Here is a 21026-nt window from a genome sequence, read left to right on the forward strand (position 1 = left end):
TTACTTCCTAGCCAAAGTTTAACCTATTTCATTGTTTATTTAAACATCTAACAGCATAAACAAAATTTATTTCTATGCTAACTTAGAGAAAATTCGTGCGAATGTTGCAATAATTTGACCAATCATTATCGATTCGCATTCATTTGAGCAATGTTTACAAAAGGATTTGTTACAGATAAGCAATAGCTGCCAGCGTTGCGAGCTTATGCCGCTTACAATACCCACCAGGACTCCAATTTGCTTCCATTATCACTGTGCTCCCTATCGAAATTTCCCCAAATTCAGGCTCACGACCAGCACACCGAACACTTATCTTGCTACAGAGCAGCCCCATGCACCATACATACACACACACACACACACACACCATGGCCGGTGCAAACAAAAATTCGGGGCCGAAAACTGGTCCGATGTAAGCCCTGAGGGCGACCTCCACGTCCTAAGCTCTGGCGTCGATCCAAAGCGCACGTTCCACGATCATGTCGGGGCATATTTACTTGCGAATTAGCAACGCTGGCCGCACACCCGAAAACACCCGAAATGCCCTTGACCAACGGGCCATTATCGCCGGCGAGCCGACCATTTGTCACCATTTGCCGATCAACAATAAGCGGCGGGGGCTGAGTGGCGCGTGGCAGAAGCTGCAAAATGTTTTGTTAACCTTTACCCTACTCGATACGACCATTCAGCATATTTTGCTGTGTATGAGTACAACAAGGAAAACAAGGAGAGGGAGTTGGTTCCATGGTTGATAAAGATTGTGATTTGCTGCTGCATTGTAATTCTTGCATGAATACAAATATGGCTTTTTGGTTACACTGCACTTTTGCGCCAGAATGGTGCAAGGTCGATACGATCGATTGTAGGAATGAATTCCACACTCTAAACTTACTTTAGACTTACGCAATGTTTAACAGAAATTCCTCAATATTATAAAACTCTATAACCTTTTGCTCATGTAAAATTGAAGCAATATACACCAATAGTACATGTCGCCATTACCACCACTCATCCTTTGGCCTTCACGATGCTGCACCTGGCAGACTAGAGTAGCGGAAATCAATTTCCTCTCCCCCATCGGGGGTCACGCAGCAGCAGAATCCCCGGAAGCGAATATTCTATCCCGTGAGATTATCATCCATAACCTGCACCAGACCGGTTCTGGATCATTTGCATCTCGACGCATGTGACATACTGTCCCGTAGGTATCCGCGAATACCTGCGTACCAACACCCGATGACGATGTTAAAATCCCACCAAAATCCGGCCCCGATAATCGCCCTCGACAACACCGCGAACCAATCCGCGCCCTGCGCCTCCACCAGCAGTAGGATTAACGGAACGCAACGCAACGCTTGGCCATCGTTTGGTCGGACATATTTATTTCACCAAATGGATTATTGATTGCGATTGGTGGCTCCATGGTGGCTCCTGGTGCAATATGCCAGACCTGCCTTTTTTTTCCCTGTTCCCACTTATCGTCCTATCGGGTGTTCGTGTCCCCAACCTCCAAACTTTATCCTTTAACATTTTGATACCCAATACCTATCCCCTCCGCAATACTCATCATTTTCTCGTTTGCTTTCTGTCATCCAACGCGCACGCACACGCACAGTGCCGACGGTGAGTACGTGGTGACAACGCTGACCAAAGCCATCCTGCACTACACGGGCAAAGTGATCTGGACACCGCCGGCCATCTTCAAGTCGTCGTGCGAGATCGATGTACGCTACTTTCCCTTCGATCAGCAGACCTGCTTCATGAAGTTCGGCTCCTGGACGTACGACGGTAATCAGGTAGGTGCCCAAGGGCCACGATTAGCAACTCTTACAAATGGCACCCCATTTCATGCAATTCATTCTCCGGATGATGCTGTAATCTGCACTAATTGTCGCTGTTTCCGACACCTAAATGGCGCCTCCCATTAGCCTAGCGGGCCGGGGGATCAGTAAATCTCGAGTCGAGTAATGGCGCTCGATTTGTCGATTTGACCGGACGTGTGGACCTCGTTGATCGCGAATTCGAATGGTGTACTTTATTGAAATGGTCTTTCCGATGGCCGGGGAGACAGAAACTAACTTTGCGCATTACATTAAACATGAACGCTGTCAACGGAACTGGACCGTTGATATCATCGCACGCACGCAACGTGGGGATTACTGAGGGACCGAAACAACACTTTTTTCGATGCTCGAAACATCCCAAAAACCCATCGAAGCGAATGAAAGCGACGTAAATGAGATGCGAATTCGAAACGCGAAATCGCTTACAGACTGTTGGTCTGGCCACCATCCAGGTCACCCAGAGATGACCTTAACGAGATGGCGAATGTGATCCCTCGGTGGTCCCTCGGTGCTACCCGTTCCGGGCCGCTTTTGTCGCTCTCGCGGGGATGAATCTTAATTTAACCCGAAACAACAGGACTTGTCAACTCTGCTTAAGGCGGCAAGCACAAGGCGCTACGAGGCGCTCCTGGTGCGACGATTCCCAGTGCTTCCCATCAAGGAACCCTTCTTTCTCATTCCCCAGGAATTTCCCGTTCTTCCTTCCCGGTTTTTTTTTGGCCCGCCGGTTGCGAGCGAAAGCCATTCGTTGTGGCCCAGCAGAAACCGGGAAAGGGGATTACTCGACGAGGGCGGAAAGGAAAAGAAACAACGGCTCGCCACGCCAGCGGGACTGTGACATGATTTATGTTTGACTTCTGAAGTTGTTGCTTACGCTTTTCATTAACATTATCAGGCATTCGCTTAAACCTGAACATTAATTATGTAGTTTTCATTCGCGACGGCGCGGGCTCAGCACCGTGTGTCCTCGTGTGGGAATGCTGGAAGGGAACAAAAGTTTTCTTTTTCGAGTGGCGCATTCGTAGAATCTTACTAGCAGTAGTACGAAGTAGTACAGCGAGGTTACTAAAAGTGGTAGAAGAAATTGTAGTTAAACGAACCAACTTGTTGGAAGGCTTTTTATAAACTTTTTGGGACTTAAGCATCAGACCCTCAATGCAACAAAATGATGTGGAACTAAACGATCATTAAAGGTTATTGTATTTTAAGTTTATAATATGGCAAAATTGGTGTACCTATTGGGGTGTGTTTTTTTTATAAAAATTTATCGAAACGGAACTATCACTCCAAACATGCTATCTAGCAACATAAAGGTGCAACTGCGCTAGTTAAGAAATATCAGCTTAGTTTCCTATTATCTATTTCAAATTCAGAAACAATTAAGATTTAGAACATTATAATATTGTAGCGGACCTGTTGCTGTCAAACATTCGATGGCATGGATAAACTTTTTCATCAAACCTCTAATTTACATCACAAATTGGAACACCTTTACCGCTCCGGCTACAACTATTATCTTGAAATGTTCTTTGTCGTCTCATCATCGTCAACTTCAAAAAGAAACACAAAACATCACAAGACACAACCCTACCCGCTGAAGGCCTCGGGCATGCGTTCCAGTTGCAAAAAGTTGTTGACTATCTCGCCAAGATAGACGAAACGGTATAATTAAGAATTTACTTTCACTACAAAGCGAAGCGTCAAGCCAAGCGAAGCGAAGCGAAGCGACGGCGAAAGCGAAAAACATGATGGAATACCATCGGTTGACCACCAGACCGAGCCTGAGTGTGGCTCTTGGCCACGGCCGGTTTTTGGTGCGAATAATGCCAGCAAAACAGCGATGCAAACTTTCATCATTAATCCACAAAAGAATGCGCTCATCGCGGGGGTGCTCAGAAATTGCCTCTCTCAGTCCTTCGGTCGCGCGAGCTTTCCTCCTGGGAAAATGATAAAGAGCCAGATAACACGGCAAATAGACGATGATGAACTGGGTCGCTGTCAACGAGCCAATGAGTTTTGTCAGGCAAAGCGAATACCTCACGCCCACGCAACCCACCCTCACCTCCGTCGAAAGGTCCTGATGGATTGGATGAAAGTTAACACCAGCGTCAGCTGGCTGGCTGGCTGGCTGGTTGGCGAAGCATCCACCAAAACCAACCCTTCCAGCCTCCCTTTCTCTTTTTCCCTCTCACGTGATGCTATTTTCTGTTCCGTTTTATGGCTCCGACGAGTCCCAACCTGCCCCTTTACCACAACTCCCGGTCTCCCGGTCCCGATCTCAGCCAACCATCATTCACTGGCGCTCAAGCGTGGCCGTGCGCGTTGGTGGTTTGGCTTGTTTTTCCTAGCTTCGTTTGCTTCTTGTACTCGCTGCTTGTGCGCTTGGCTTTTCTTCAGCGGAAAAGCGAGGAATCGCGGAGAGAACGCGAGCTCTCGACGGACGGAGGGGGAAAATTAATAATGGCGCTAAAAGCAAAAATAAACTTCTTATTTTGTCAAACAATCATCGCGCTGCTGTAACGAAGCACAACACTGGAACGCACCGAGGGGGGAACGCAGAGCGCAAATCGAAGGCCACAGAGAGAGAGCGAGACACGAAGGCCAGAAGTCGAACTTCCCATGCCTGCCTGCCTGCCTGCCTGCCTGCCCGTCCGGACTGTTTGTTGGCAGTTAATTTTCTCCGGAAGTCCGGAGTTTTTCCTTACATTCCGTTCCCACTGGCGTCCTTGCGTTGATCCATCGAAGCAGGCGAACCACCCCGTACACGATGATCACGGGGTCGGTGTCGGGGAACCGATGGTTGAATGGTTGAATTGATTGGTGAAATGATTGCAATGAACGAGTCACGATTTGTACGCCAACACGGACCCCGGGGTGTACCGTGAGTGGTTGGGCCACACGGCCTCTGTGTATGTGTGTGTGTGTGTGTGTCTTGTACGTCAACAGTTCCCCCTCCCGTGGGTTGGCGCCTTGCCTTTGGGTCGCTTTCGGGAATGTTTGAAGTGGTTTTTCCCCCCAGCAGCAGCAGCGGAGAAGGCTTTCCGGTAGCAGCGGAATGAAAATATTTACCATTTTGTCGATGCGTCGTTCACCTCGTCGTTGGCCTTCCCCCCGCCATCTTGGATGTTGGCAAAATGGCGATGTTTCACCTTCTTTCTCCCTTTTTTGCTGGGAAAGAAAACAGAAAGTCTTGACAAACCGTTACATGGCGGGTTTATTGAGACGCAAGGCACAAGAGCGCGTGTGTGTGTGTGTGTGCGACTCCCTTGGTTATCGTTAGGGAAGCGGGAAAAGAACACAATACTCCTTCCATTTCGCTTGATTCATCGAAATGTGTGTAGTGTACTACACGCTCCTGACGCTTGTAAAACGTTGACTGTTGAAGTCACAAGGTTTTAGAATGGCGTTTGACACTGTCGATAGGAGTCACGCGACTCGCTCACCATTCCACCCATCGCCAGTGACAAATGAGGCTTCGGTAATGTCAAATTCGACACCGACTTGACTTATCACTCGACGATCGAAGCACCGAACACGGGAAATAATTTGTTCCGCAAACAGTGTTTCGTAGATCACGCGAAATACGACATTCCGTCATGCTAAGACGAGTTCATTGAGGACAGAAGTATTGCTACGGTACACTTCACATCCAAAGCCCCCCCCCCCCGAAAAGGTTGACAAAATGTCCGTTTTGTAGCTTCTATGTTTGTCATTTCCAATCGGGTCCATCGGGGGACACGATTCCGATCCAAAGAGCTAGCAATAATTAGCTCAACAATGAAGTTAACCGAATGGTTGACTGCCGATGAATAGCGGAGTAACGGGGGGGGGGGGGGGGGGGGGGGCAGGAAATTGAAACAAAAAGGTCACGAACCGCTCCAGGCGGTGATGGTGCTGCTCCTGCTCCTCCATTTTGGGTAAACATAATTTTCGCGCCATAACTGTCTGCCATTGAATCGAGGTCCCCGCGGTCCGCGATTCGGCTATTTGTCGAACCGAAAGTGCAATAAATGCCTCGCTGAACCATGGAGAAGGCGAGCAGCGAGCGAGAAAAAGGGATCGGTGGACCCAAAAACACACACACACACACACAGACAAATAGTCACAAAAGTAAAAAAAGGGATCGACAACTCGCTCGCGGGGAATTGGAACAAAATAAAAAATGGTAAAGAAAAGCAAACAGGACAACGGCAGTTCCTCCTCCGAAAAAAAGGACACCTTCACCCTCCTTCACGCCTTCACGGCCGGTAGCAAGTAAGACAAATTGACGAAAATATGATTTTGAATACTTTCGTCCTGGGATGGGGAGGGGGCGGTGCAATTGGTGACTTTTCCGTGCAAACGGCAACTCGTACCGGGCGGCACCTCATAAAAGAGAGAGAGACAGAGTGAGCCAGGTGGAAGTGGAGAACGAGCGATAGGGAAAAAAAGTAGAAAGAAGGAAAATAAAAAGAATGTCCCATAAAGCGAGATGCTGGACGACGATAAGCCGTACTCCGGGGCCGAAAGCATCACCAGCGAAACAACGAAAGCGAATGCCAGCACCAGGCGCGGCTCGCGATGGCAAAACTTTTCCGCTTTCTCGTTCTCTCGCTCGCTCTCTGGTAAAAAGAAAATCGAGTACCAACCACCTATACTACACGTCGCTACCGAGTCCAAGAAGTTCTGCCAAGAAGAAGTCTCCGGGAGTCTGAGTTGCACCGACAAGTTTGCGCGTTTTTTTTTTTGTTTGTTTTGTATTCGCCAAAAGCCCGTCGCTATGCGTTCGAGCCTCGAACTCGAGCAAAAGAGAAAGACAGAGAGTTTCTTATTTTTCCTCCACGTTTTTCTTTTTGTGTGTTTTCTTCTGTCTCGACACTGTTTCCCTGGTTGTGTTCCTTTCCCCGGATCGTGTGCCATAAAATCGGGAAAAGCCCATCCTAACGGAGTGTAAATGGTTGCTCTTCGACGACGACGACGACGACGACAACGACGAGTGCACTGCGTGGAGTGCGGATACGAAGGACGAAGCAAACTCCGTGGCCAAACAACCAAGTACCAGTGCGCCGCAGCTTGATGCTTGACGAATTTCTTCCAATAAAAGTCAACCGCCACCGACGACATTAGCATACCGTCGCCATCGTTGTCGTCGCCTTCAGTCGTCTTCCTCGTCCTCTAATACTCCCGAGCATTGCGCGCGTCACGCTTCGGATTCCCAGATTGGAATCAATCTTCGGGCGGTGCCAGCACGATATAAAGCATAATTCAAAATGAAATGTAAATCTATTCCCAGCTCGCACTCACTCACTCGCTCGCTCGTGGTGCCCCATACCATAACGGGAAAGTTTTTTAAGATCAGCATTTTCAAAGGGCTATAAAAGAAAGACGTCGGTGGTAAAGTTATCGACGGCGAGTGACTGCGTGAACGCGAGCGCTTTGGAGGAAAGCATTAAACATCGTGACGGCCACTTTACCCCCCAAGTGAATATCAGCGCTTTATTGCTGCCCGAGGTTTATAGGAGTGTTTTCCATTTCGATCCTTTTAAGTAGGTGTTTAGTCGTCACGACGCTGTGTGTATGTGTTTGAGGTTCGGGGAATGCAGCCGTTCTCCTTACCGTTCTCCAGAAACACGCAGATTCCATTTTTGATTAAGCATTATTTTATGAAATTCAATTTCGGGCTCATCGCGATCATACTTTGTGTTGGTTTAAGGTTTCAATCGTTACATTTATTGGAATTTTGTGTAATCCCGGGATACAGCAACCGCACACCACGCCTGCTGTTATCGTATGACCTGTCACCAGTCAGCAGTTGATCGATTTACCAACCGAAGCAACCCATGATAGATTGATCTAAACCAAGTTACCAACTTTTCTTGGCTTTTCTTGGCATAATTAGCGCAATATTCTTGTCGTGTGCCTTGATTTGTGCTCCTATATACTAAGAACGGTCTGATATGGATTCAAAAACGCTTCACCCTAGTAGCTATTACTCTTCTTTCCTGGAGAAATCGATCCAATCTTCCGAACTACCACGAACGTTACCTTATTCTTGGAATGGAAACTCCTTATTATAGCGCATCAATCTCGCAAATTGTATTCTTAAACAAACCCCTCACTTGCATTATTTATTATGTTACTTATGTGACTTGTCCAGGTAGATAAGGAACCCTTGTTGCGTATGCTTAATTTAGTTCTCGTGGGCCAATGTCTCAACAGAGAAATAATAATTTTAAAACCAAAAAAACCCCAAATATCTAACTAGTGAACAATCGAAAAGTGATCTGTTTCTGGGAAATTCGAAAGCATAACGGAAGCGCGTCAAAGGAATATCCCCAAAGAAGCTACAATCCTGCTAAAGGAAAGAAAAACCTACAAACCTCATAACTACCAGAACGTATGGATTGCGAAAATATTGTTCAAAATACATTAATGTTGACCTTTGGAGGACCACCACCACCCCTAAATCAGCCGATTCTATGGTCAAAGTTAATTATTTGTTTACGTTACTTAACGCTCGGTCTGATAAGAACTCGGTCGCGTAATCGTAAACCAGTCATCCCCACTCCCCACAACCAACCACCCTGCGCTACTAATTGTACGCCCTATGCTGCCATTTGCTGTCGTCTTCGTTGTCTGTCAGGCCTTTGGTGATCCGCGCAGAGGAAAGCAGAAGAGCGTCCATTTGAACATCCGACACCGCGGACATCTCACTCCCCTATTTTCGGTTCCCTCTAGACGTGAATTATAGACGATTTCTAGTCGGTGCCAGCGAGTCGGCGGACAACTGGCTGCTCGAGCGCCCAAACCACACACACCGTTCCTTCCACCCCGCGAGGCACATTAACAAACACGTCCCTCGCACCCATACACACAAGCACACACACACGGAGAGCTTATCGGAAATGCTTCATCGTCATAATTTAATAAGTTTCGTGCGGCAACTCGAACCCCACGAGACACACTCGAGCTGTGCTGAGGAGGTGGTTGTTTGCTGCCATTTTAAAAGCCTCTAACCGCGCCTACTGCCTGACTGGTTGGCTGACTGACAGACTGACGCTCCACTCGAGAAGAAGGTAATTTGCGCGCGAGGCCGCGACCAGCCATCTTTGATTCATCGCGACGATGATTCGCGATGATTTTGCACAGATCGCGCTCGGGTACTGCCGCAGCATCCACATGATGTCGTTGTCGTCTTTGTCGTCGCCAGCCAGCCAGCCAGCCAGCCTGCGAGCGCCGTTCGTCGTCTGTTGTCTGATAACGGTGGTCTGGCCCGGGCACAGGCTGGTGCGCCCGTTTATCGTGCCCGGCCTATCTGATGGTCCGGTTTCGTCGACTTCCAGTTGACTGCACAACCGAAACCAACCGAAAAATGGCTGCCGGCCATATCGTCGCAGGCTCCGGGATCCGGTCTCCAGTATTATCGCGTTATCTCGCAGGCCGAAAGCGAACCATATTTACTTTTTAAGCCTCCATGTGGCCAAGGCACCCCACCAGCCGGTGCCCAGTGGCACAATTTACTATCCAACGCAACAACAACAACGAAAAACGGCAAAAAAGCGCCAAGCGAAAAACAGAAGCCCGACACTAGTTTTTGGGGTGATAGCAGGGCAGCCGCATCCGCTGGAGTGTCGGTCTCGAGTAGAAGAAGAAGACAAAGACGAGTGGAAGTGGAAGTGCAGCACTAACTTTGCATCAACCAGCCGACTACTGGCCTTCCAGCCTCTTCCGGGCCTCATGCTTCTTTATGGCCTGCCAACCAGCCAGCCAGTGAGCCAGCCAGCGAGTCGCCCTCCAATCGCGTCCCATCTATCTTCACGTTCCATTTCCAGCCGACAAAGCAAGCGGTCCAAGCGAAGCGCAGAAACGCAGCAGCATTATTTATGCTTTCGTGTTATCATTAAATTGCATCTTTTCGTGTAATTCAATTCACGAAACCGGAACCACCGCATCATTCCTTCCCGGAGGGAGGATGGTGCTTTCGGTCCACCTAGGGTCAGGCCCTCAGGCGTAACAATGAACAGGAGGGATATAGTTTATAGAAGGAACAGAGAGAGAGCCTGAAAGGCACACACACACACATACACAAAGATGCCCTAAAGGAAGAAAAAAAATGCTTCAGAGCACACAGTGTCTGCGTTTTTTTTGGGTGCACTTTGTTCCTGTCTCTGTGTGTGTTTGTGTTTGCATCATCAGCTGTGGAGCATAAGAGGTACCGCCTTGTGCCCCATTCCGAGGCACGAAATGGTGGCTTACCGGCTGATCCGGCTACCTGTTTCCTGTAAAACCTGCACCACATTCAATATGCAAATTGCGGGCGTATTAAGTATATTGAACTTTTATTGAACAATAACGCCACGTAGTTGGACGCCGCGGAGGACGAAAGGGCTTCTCTGGTCCCCGCTGGTCTCTGGTCTCTGGTCTGAACTAAATTGAATTCCTGCATCCTTCGGGCTTCTTCCAATATTAATGTAATAAAAGTGATATACACGACGTTTTACGGACCGCGCCGTGGTCGGGTGGAGAAGAAGTTCGTTTGAAGAAGTCGCTAACCTCGTAGAACGACTTCTCCGCCAACGGTCGTTCGTTTCGATGCGCTGCATGTGCGTCACGGCGTGGGATGGGGACGTGGGACAGCATCTGGACGCGACAGTTCCGTCCCGGAAAGTGGTCCAATAAAACTCTCCAGAAACTTGGCCATATAGTGGCAATGTTGAGAGTTCGCGCGCCCGACAGTGTGTGTGTGTGAGAGAGAGAGAGCAAACGTTTAGAACTACTTAATCAAAATGCCGCTATGACCACGAGCCGGTGGTTTGCCATTTCGGATGTCATTCCGGAGGAACACAACTAACCGCCCAACCCATCCCAGCCCCGGCCAGGTCATAAAGACGCTACATACTAAACGCTCGGTCCTGGACTCGACTCGAACGACCGACTCCGAGGGTAGTGTTTTGTGTGGAAAGAACCTTTATTAGAACCACGCAGTTCGCGAAGTTTATGTGCCAGCTCGGCATAAAGTACAGACTTTACGACGTGATCGCGCCAAACAGTCAATCGGAATGTAGTAGAGCTGTCGGGAGTCCACGAACTAGCCACCGAACAGAAATCCGGACACCGGATTCGGTGGCAGCACATTGCCGACCACTTTGCTAACCGATCCTAACCCTTGGCCAAGGAAGGAGCACGAGATGGACTTGAGGGACTCGAGCTGTGCTCCCCAGAGCGATAGTTGACAGAAGCTGCAAAAGGGAACAAATGATAAAGGAGTGATCCTGAGTTGAGACTCCAGTTATCCAGTGCTTACCGGAAATCATTGTCCACGGTGATCTTCTCGCCGATCTTCACGAACGGTGTACCCTTGCTGGAGAATGTCTTGAACACGTTATCCTGATGCATGCTGCTCGTGTTGAGGTAAGCGAACTTTGCGATAAACGAAGCGAAAGACTTCCGAGCGTTCTGATCCTTGGGTGAGGTGATCTTAGCCGTCGGTACCGGATTGCCGAACAGATCCTGCGTATCGAACAGCAAACCCAGCTCGTCCCCATGTGCTACCGCTTCGGGAGGTGCCCCGTTTGTGCCACTCTTGTTGACGATCGGTAGTCCGGCGAGGAAGTCCTTACCACGCGTACTCTCGGATCGATAATCGAAGCTGTACATGAAAGCTTGCGAAGCTTTACTCCACGCTTGGGCGGACACAACGGCCGGAAGATTGAATATGGCATCGGTCGTTGCTTCGATGAGTTTACCCAGAACCACCGTTGGGTCGAGACCATTCGGTACTTCGAGGTATTTGTCCAACTTCAGCACGCCACCGACCGTATCCAGGCCCGACAGTTGCTTCTCCACGTTCAGGAAAGCGTCCAGTCCGACCAGTGAGCTCGTTTTGCGCAGGAAGTTCGTGGCACCCTTGAACACCGATTGGACTTCCTTCACTGTGTGTGTGTGATTGGAACAATTCCTTGATCAGAATGACGTCAAATGATCAAAGTACCACAATACTCACCATCGATCGCATTCGCCGTCTCATCCTTGGCCACACCGATCAGCAGCGGAATTTTCGGAATGTCCCCCTCGCTCAGGATCGTTTCCGGTTTATCGGTTAATAATCCGGGCAATCCGCGGCCATCATCCTTCTCCTCAACGATCGGATTTACGCCCGCGTTCGGTGTCATCCCATTGATGAGCTTCTCACCGTGGAACCGATCCGTCTGCAGCTCATTATCCATCAACACGATCTCGTTGGTCGTGTGCATCCGGAGACACTTGACCACCTCCGTCTCATTGCCGGCCATGCAACGGTGCTTCCCGGTGGCCTCCTTATACGCCATGACCGGTTCCACTTCGTAAGCGTTCGGTTGCAGTGACGAACCGGACATGGCGACCACTCCGGTCACTGAACTGCGTGCCATCGTGGAAGACGCCAGAACCATGGCCGCGGTCGCACCTGAACCATGACCGACGAGTTTAATCTGTGCCGGATCTCCTCCGAACCAACCGATATAATCCTTCACCCAGCGGACGGCCGTTGCCATATCGAGCAGGGCCAGATTGCCGGAAAAGTCCCGGCTTCCATCGCCGATCATACCGAACGAACCGAGCCGGTACTGGATCGGTACAAAGATCACTCCGTTCGAGGTGAGCGGTTCGGCACCGTACTGGGAGGCGGACCCGTAACGATAACCACCACCATGGATCCACACAACCACCGGCAAACCCGTCGTCTCGTCCGGCATCTGGGGTGTGAAGATGTTGAGCAGCAGACAATCCTCGTTACCGACGACACGGTACGGATTGGTTGGATCCGGCTGAGGACAGGGTGGTCCGTTGCGTGTCGCATTTACATCGCCACTCAGATGCCGGAAACGGGATCGCGTGAACCGGTACTCACCGGTTGGTGGATCGGCGTAGTAGATGCCCCGGAAGGAGTAAAGACCGGTGGCACGGTTCCGTGTGCCTTCGACGCGTGCTGCTCGACCACCGACGCGCACAAACACGACCGGATCGTCGAGCGGTGGAACGGCGGAACGGATGCCACCGACGATCGCTTCACCGGGGCCAATGGCGGTGGCCACGCACAGTAGCCACGCTAACGATGAACTTACGTACATGGTATGTACGGATACACGGACTTGGATGATGCTTTGGATAGACGTTCTATCCGTCGGTCTCTCCAGAGCTACTGAGCACAGCAAGGGCAGACCATTTGGCCCGGACTATCCGATATCCAAGGCCAAGTGCGTCGATATGGTACAGAGTGCGGTCAACTACTTTCTTCTTCTTATCGGACAATGCAAAAAAATGGGGCCGAGTGACTTATAATCGGGCCACGGTCCTCTCATAGGGAGCGAGGTTTTGCGGATAAAGATTTGAAACGTTCGTCTCCCTCGATACGTCGTCGCTTGCTAAGAGTTGGTGAAACGAATAATTACTCAAATTATAATATTTTGCTTTCATTTTATTGAAAGAGGAATTTAATTTGATACAATCGATGTAAATCGATAACACATTCTAGTGTTGTAAATTAGTTATATCTGAAAAAACTAAACGATCAGAGTTTTAGCCCATAACTGAAGGAGAGTCGGTTAAAGTAGGCTTTTGTAAACGATCCGAGAAACCATCGAATTTGTGGAGCATTTAAGCAAACCTCAAAATGCAACAGGATGTTTTCGTTTATCGGAAAATAAAGGTATTTGTGTTTTAACCGCTAAACCTTCAAATATTTGGCATATAATCTGTGAATTCTCCTTATCCATAGTTAAAGATCCATTCCAAAGAAATGCGTTCTTTGTTTAAAATCTTGTGACTTTTTTATGTTCATCGTTACCATCTCCAAGGTAATACGCGTTCGTCCTCGCTGAAGACTTGATAATAATGTAAAGGAATGTAAGCGAGGTCCGTGGAACGTGTGCATGTAGCAAAAAAGGCTGCAAATAGTTCTTCTATGAAAATTGTTCCCCAATCGATTTAGTGTAAAGCTTACTCAAGAGGACATAACGCGGAGTTATGTGATTGGTCTTGTGCTTTAACGAGCCAATATAAAAAAAAAATCTTGAACTGCCACTAGCTCATAAAACTACGCTGGCATCTGCTGCGTGACATTTGCTTTATCGTTTGGTTCGTTCACTTCTCGGATTGTGGAATTGCAGCAATCGAAAACGAAAATTATGACCAAGCTTGACATCGAAGGAGCAAAACGGGTTTCCAAGGGAATCTCCGCTCGAATCTCATGCATTTAAATAAAACATTTGAAAACATATTAATCATAATCGCATAATCAAACACAAGTATATGCTCACAAAAGGTGCTTCACTAACGGCAACAACAAAAGCTCGACCTGTCTGATCAAACCAAAGATACCACTCCCTTCTCCCTTTCTTCTATGGCCTTCCTCGCAACGCTATCATCCGATTGTCCAGCTCAAAAACAAACACTACATAACTCATACGGCCCCGCGCACCAATGTTTTGGGCCATGTACCCACCCACCACCTTTTCGAGAGACTTTCCGCGCAACCCCCAAACGACGTCGTGTAGACCAAATGGCGAACCACCATTTGTCCATTTGCATTCGTCGCCAGTTGTGTTGTTGTGTGTTTATGTGTGTGTGTGTGTGCACGTGCGCAACGTCGCTATCAACAATCCGGCGAACCGGCCGGCCTAACAGAACAGAATCGTCGCTACCTCGATGCTACTCCTCCACCACCATCGACCTTCTCCTTCTTCCATCGAGACGCGAGCGATAAAAAGGATCAACCATAACAGCACCATAAATATGTCGCATCGGTCGGTTGGATCCCGCCCTTCTCGCCACCTGCACCTCTCCTAGAACGTCTCACACATGTCCCTGTGCTTGACCCCACCGCCCGGTGCAATCCACAATGCATCCGCAGCAGCCCAGCCTATCCGACTTCGCGCGTTGGCGTGAATTGCAACCCCGGTTCCCCCCCCATCAAGGCCCAGCCCAGCCTTCCAGTGCGCAAATTGAACGTAATAAATTAGTCGGAACTGGCAAACGGTGCGAACAACTCAGCATACCACACACACACACGATCGCGAGCCCGCTCGCGCCCTCGCTATGCGGAATAGAGCATCGGAATCGGCAAGCAGCACCGTATGCTCCTCTGAGGATATCCTCTCGTAATTTTTTTTTGTTTTCCTCGTACTCCTTCTTCTCCTTTTTTCTGTTGTTTACCTTTCGCGCCTCCCTTCACCCCACTTGGGGTGGGCAGCTTTGAGAGCACGTGCGGCGAAGAGGGCGACGACGACGATGGCGGCGAAACGGTGGCATCGTTCTCGCCAGCTCTTTTTTTTTACGACCAATGCTGCCCGGCATTTTATAGCCTCGCCCCATCTGCCCCAACCCGCCATTTCCTAGGCGAACCGGGCGAACCGGATTCCAGACAACCACCCACCTGCCACCCTTTTCCCAACGCCCATCGCCCGTTGTTTACGGTCGAGCACTAGTCGGAGTTTTGCGCTTCGTTTCGCTTCGCCGCTGCACGATTGCCACTATTATTATTGTTACTATTGCTGTTATTATTATTATTATTATTGTTATTATTATTATTGTAACTATTCCGTTACTATTATATTGGATGCATTCGATTGGCAACCGCTGGACCACTAGTCCAGCGTGTCTGTGTGTGTGTGTGTGTGTGTGTGTGTCAGTTTCGCTGCATTTGTTTGGTGACTTTATGGCCACTAGTTTTACTACGACCACCACCACCACCACGTCGTCGCGATCAACCACGACAACCAAAGAAAACAGACGGGCCTGACGTACCAAGCGCCAAGCGGCGATCTAAGTAGCCATCCGGTCCATCGTCACCGTCACCGCCACCGCCATCTGCGATCACACGAACCCCGGGGGCGCGAATTCGCATCGCAGAATTTATGGTTGTAATCAGATTGAAAGACGAATGAACGGCCCGAAAAACTCTCGCCATCCGAAAACCCCAGCAGCAGGCCGCCAGGCCGTAAAGCAAAATGAAACGATTTTTGTCCACCAACCACGTAGCGACCATTTTGGCTGCTAAGGGAATAGGAGAACAGCGGCTGCCAACTAACTATCTACTAGCTGGCTAGCTGGCTGGCTGGCTGACGGACTAACTCGTCACCGAAACGGATCTATTTTGAGATTGAGTTCGAGGTTCGAGCGCGCCTCACAGTACCACCACTATAAGTTAGTGTCAATCGGCTAGTCCTAGAGAGAGAGCGAGGCAGAGCACTGCACTGGAGGACAATCGATCGATGCGCGGCCACCGTTTAATCGAACACGTTAATAATTCATAACGGATCGAACCGCCTAAGGCTAGAGCATTGCAACCACAGCCACAGTCAGCAGCAGCGACAGCGACAGCGACAGCAACAGCAACAGCATCCGTCGTGTCCGTCCAACCGCACGGCACGGATTATTGGGAAATCATTTCAAATCCAATTTGGTCTCCCCATTCGCGTTGTCGCGGTCAGTCTGGTGGTGGTGGTGGTGGTGGTGGTGGTGGTGGTGGTGGTGGTGGTGGTGGTGGTGGTGCTGGTGGTATTCGCGCTGGAACGAAGACCCAAAGAGAGAGGGTTCGGTGTCTGTCTCCCTCTCTCTCGCTCTCGAGCACTATGTCTTCGATTTGTCATGATTTGCTGCGAAGCATAACCCGGTGGCCGGGGGGTTCGGAACAATCGCAGGAATGTGTTATCGTCGTCGTCGTCGTCGTCGTCGTCGTTGTCGATGCAGCGTTGGCATGCGTGTTGACACATATGGCAAGGCGTTATCGGACGGCCGCACACACACACAGCAGCAGCAGTAGCAGCATAATCACAGAGCATGTGTGCGGGGTCACCGTTCAGGCTCACTGGTTTTTGGTTGGCGAGCTTTCGCCATCCAGTTTTTCGTTGGGAATGCTTGACATGGGATGAGGGCCTCCTTCTCCTCCATGGCGATAACAGAGAGTGAGAAAGAGAGAGAGAGAGACAAGAAATGTGTTCGGCAGGGAACGGGGGGATGGCGTTTCATATTCATGAAACTTTATGATTTCCGGAACTCCCCTCTCGCTCCTCGCTCCCCTTCTGATGCGATCGGAAAGTTCTGTAACACACCGACCGGGTCGCCCTCCCTCCCCTGGCCGATGCGTGGCGGAATTTTGGGCCTCATTTCAACTGTGAACACACACATAGACACATACACGCATTCCTTGCGCATCCAGTCTCGGTTCACGGTTCGGTGTGGCCATCCCGGGGCCCTCCCCCACACCGCCCTTCCGTCCGTCCGCCGTTCGGACCGGGCTGCCAGTCGCGGGGACAACGATTTTCATAATTTCATATTTGTATGCATGGAAATAGGTTTCGTTCCTCCCGTTGCCATGGCACCAGCGTCAGCGCCAGCGGTTGCTGCTGCTGCTGCTGCCACATGCCGACATGCCAAAGGTCAGTCGGGGGCCGGAGTGAGATGATCAGGAGCGAGGAGACAGGGCTCGCCAAACGAGATGCCAACGAGATGGTACCGACGAGGGCTGGCCACGGCACAATATACATTTATGGGTATTCCACGCCGTGCGCGTGCCGCAGACGGACGCTGGTCCGAGAAGGTGAGTCAAACAACCAACCGACCGGTCGGTCGGTCGGCTAGTCGGTCGGCATACAGCATCTTGTTGTGTTCGGTTGCCGGCATGTACCGTGGCAAGAATGTCGGAGATCCTTCCGACGAGCAACGCCAGAAGGAGGACATTCCTTTGCTCGCGAGGTGGAGAACGGTAGAGCCGGACGGACGGACGGACGGTTCTGAATTGTTTGTTCCAAGCGCAGCTCGGCGAGTTTTCGATCGAATCGCGCGCCACACCTTACGGTGGGGAAAGAAGGGGTGGAAGGGGACCTGGGACACCCCGGGGGAGGGGGTGATGTGTGAATGTTTAGTGCCGTTCTGTCGGGCAAACAAATCTTCCAAAAACCCGGTCTTATGCAGCGTACGACGACCGTGCGCCATGCGAATGCCGTGGTGAAGGTGATGCACCGAAGTAGTGGTGGTGGTACGAAACAAAATATTATGTTGATGCTGCCGACCTAAGGGGCAGAGCGGGTCTCTGGGGTCTTGAGCACCCATTTGCACCTAATCCGATGATGATCGTATCTAAAACACTGCCAAAAACGTTCTCGTAAGTGTTATCCGAAATGCATCGTAAAGGCGAAGCGTTCAAACGAACGTGCGCTACTCCGATGCAAACTGAACCAATTCGGTTTGAAATGATAATCGGGGATTTTGGTGACCCCCACTATTTGTAGCTATAGCCTAAACAGGCCAAAGTTTAATTGCTATCCTGTTTTTGAAGTGGTTTTCGAAAAATATTGAGCAAACAGTTGCAAATGGACATTCTACTACATAAAATTCTCGTTATACAAACAATTAACGCCTTTGTTACTTATCGGTATTTACACTTTATGACTAGAAATAGGATTAGTCTATTTAAAGAGCTTCGCCTATCACCATTTGCAAGTAAATGAATTTGTCGTCTAATATTTTTACTAGATTTTTCCTTTTCAAAACAATTGGCTAAAGCAATGGTGCTAGAAGTATGTTGGAAATATGTTCATTCGAATGTAGCAGCTGTAAAAGCTACCTCAATTAATATATTTTATTCGCTAGCAACTGTAGACGTGGACTGATAACAGCTACAAAGATACAATGCCATACTTTAATGAAGCAATGAAATCCAATTTTCAGCGCATTTCAACCGCATTAACTGTAGAAATTAATAATCTTATATTTGAAATAACTAAGAATGCTTAAAAAGGAGCTTACGCTATTCGACGCCACAGATACTATAGTTTTGGGAATTTAGTTTCGCGAAATCATCAGATATAAAAGTCAATGTTTTTCGAATATTTTTTTTAAATTTCCTCCGTTTCTTTTTCGATTCTATAATTGCTTTTAAAAATTGTTAACAAATTTAAAAAAGAATAAGTGAGAAAGGAAATTGCGACGTTATCTTCTAAATGCAATATTATTCTAAACAGCAAACTTAATAGCGTTACGAATTTGCAACCGTTAAGTCCGTAACATTTACGACCGACACATACATTACACTGACCACAAAAATGCATCAAACCACTTGTTACCACCGACATAAGAGTGCAGACAGTAACTGCCTTGATTGCCACTAAAAAAGTGTGAATGCGACACACTTATGCGAACCCAATCCATACGGCATTCGATTCCAAACACACCAATAATATCCTCGATTGCCCAAAAAGCCTCGAACGCAGCCCCTGGGGGGTAGAAAGGGGACGCAACGCATCACTTCATTCACAACCATATCTCCCCTGACATCAGCGACATCCATATCAATCAGCCAGTCCGGCAGTGGATCTCCTGCATGCTCCTTTGGGGCATTGGGAAGATAAATAAACTACACGAGCTGGGATAACAAATGATTGAAACCGTTGGGTTGCTTCAAATTGAAAAACATTTTTCTTTTCCCTGAAACCTCGGCACGAATCAAGCAATAAACCGGGAAAAAGAAAAACAAAGAAAATAACGGACGCACCAGGATCGTGCGCTTTTTGGGTGGGACAGATTTGTAAACCCCCAATGGCAATGCGTGTGTTTCGATTGGTCAGCGTATAATCCGCTTGTGCTTATGCTTTTTCTTTTTCTGCTGCCGGTCCTCCTGCTGTGAGATTTCTTCGGGGTTCAGGGCCTCGGATGCTCGGGATACTGGGCTTAATGTAAAATATTCCTCCGATCCATCAATCCCAAAGCCCTACATGAAACGAATACCCCGGGACAGAGGCACGCGCGCGCGCGCTCAGAGCATATAATGGTGTGAAAAATGATGCGACCAATGAGATAACGGACATCCACACACACATACCGACCTTTACACCCAGCAGTCGTTGTTGTGTCATGTGAGTGACGGAAAATAAGAAAGAGTAGAAGAAGAAAACACAATCAAGGAGACTGTCTTCGCTTCATTTCGTATTTCGTAAGGAGTCACCGTGACCCACCGTGAAGGGGGCTGGCATCTGTCAATCTGACGATCTGAAGATGACCCACGCCAGCGACGAGACGTATAGTGCGTTGCTCCTCGCTGTCAGGGAGTAAATTTGCCGAAAAATAAAAACGAAACAAACGGAGTGCGGACGGAGTGAGGTGGACAAAATAAAGTGGAAAAATCACCAACTCACGCTCGATGTTAATCCCCCCCCCCTCCCTTCCCTGCATCCTCTTCGTTGGAGCGATTTTCTGACCGAAAATCTTAACGACGCATAGCCGATAGCAAAAAAGCGCTTGAAACGCATAATTTCACAACAACCCTTTTTCGAGCAGCAAGCGAGAGGAAAGAGAGAGTGAGAGAAAGGACATGGGTTTGAGGGTCAACAAGAGGCTGATATGGTATGGTCCCGGTTTTTTTTGTACCCCACAAATCGCGAACCCATGGGCCTGGGCACGGGCGTCACTCCCCGAGGAACAGAAGAAAAATGTGAGTAGCTTTTTAACCGATCCAAAAGCCGTCGTTGGGTAGAACCGATTCGACCGGTTCCGGGCCTGTCTTACGTCGTCATCGAAGCAGGCATCATGTGTCGGCGGTAGCTCGGCAAGTGAGACGCCCTTTTGTCGGTCATTGGTTGGTTGGCCGGAAAATGGTACGCATCTTGAGCGATACGAATTATGTGCAGCTCACCGTGTCCGCACACTCCAACGTCCTTTCTTCCTTCCTTCCTTCCTTGCGACTGCTATCACCTGCGCCACCAAATCACCAGCGCGTCCCACCGTAAGCCCCTCACTTTCAACGATTTGTCGTCGTCGTCGTCGTCGTCGTGGCACGGTTCAAGAAAAGAGAAGAAGATGCAGAAAAAACCAAGGATTGGGATGGTGCGGATCGGTGTTATTTTATTTCTTTTTAAAATGGAGAGAAATCCCTTTTTGTGGATACCACCCCCTCCCTCTCGCTATCACGCTTCCACCCTTTTCACGCACTCATACACTTCAAATTCACATCCATCCATCCAACTATGGGCGGCGAAGGAGGGATTCTGAGACCCTTTTCCGTCGCCAGTAGTCAGTTAGAGGATGTGAAGACCCTTTGCAGACCACCACCACCACTACGCAGGGTGTGACTTAACGGTGGCAAGGATATGGTCCACCGACGCCATCGACGCCGTCCGTGCGTGCCAGTGCGTTGGTTTCTGGTGGTCCTGGTAAGGTTTACGGCCTGCC

General features: G+C 49.2%; 2 protein-coding genes across 3 annotated transcripts in view; one reads left to right on the forward strand and one right to left on the reverse strand.

The window, feature by feature from the left end:
• Positions 1-21026, forward strand: part of LOC125947935 (acetylcholine receptor subunit alpha-like 2) — a 45950-nt gene that overhangs the window by 15357 nt on the left and 9567 nt on the right. For both annotated transcript variants that reach the window (XM_049673502.1, XM_049673501.1), the window contains exon 4: positions 1616-1796. In XM_049673502.1, coding sequence (XP_049529459.1) covers positions 1616-1796 — 181 coding nt within the window. The remainder of the gene's footprint in view (positions 1-1615; positions 1797-21026) is intronic.
• Positions 10777-12988, reverse strand: LOC125947929 (carboxylesterase 5A). Its single transcript, XM_049673491.1, has 3 exons — positions 11827-12988; positions 11128-11755; positions 10777-11062 (listed from the first exon to the last, which is right to left on the reverse strand). The coding sequence occupies exons 1-3, from the start codon at positions 12929-12931 to the stop codon at positions 10912-10914; spliced, it is 1884 nt and encodes a 627-aa protein (XP_049529448.1). The 5' UTR covers positions 12932-12988; the 3' UTR covers positions 10777-10911.

Source organism: Anopheles darlingi, chromosome 2 (assembly GCF_943734745.1).
Source record: "Anopheles darlingi chromosome 2, idAnoDarlMG_H_01, whole genome shotgun sequence".
NCBI classification, from domain to species: Eukaryota; Metazoa; Arthropoda; class Insecta; order Diptera; family Culicidae; genus Anopheles; species Anopheles darlingi.

What these genes read in the sequence shown, in the direction of transcription:
- LOC125947929 (XM_049673491.1), bottom strand. Translation starts at nt 12,931, where the DNA reads ATGTACGTAAGTTCATCGTTAGCGTGGCTACTGTGCGTGGCCACCGCC. An exon ending in GACGGCGAATGCGATCGATG is followed by an intron (nt 11,756 to 11,826) that starts GTGAGTATTGTG and finishes ACACACACACAG; the next exon opens with TGAAGGAAGTCCAATCGGTG. An exon ending in ACCGTGGACAATGATTTCCG is followed by an intron (nt 11,063 to 11,127) that starts GTAAGCACTGGA and finishes TCCCTTTTGCAG; the next exon opens with CTTCTGTCAACTATCGCTCT.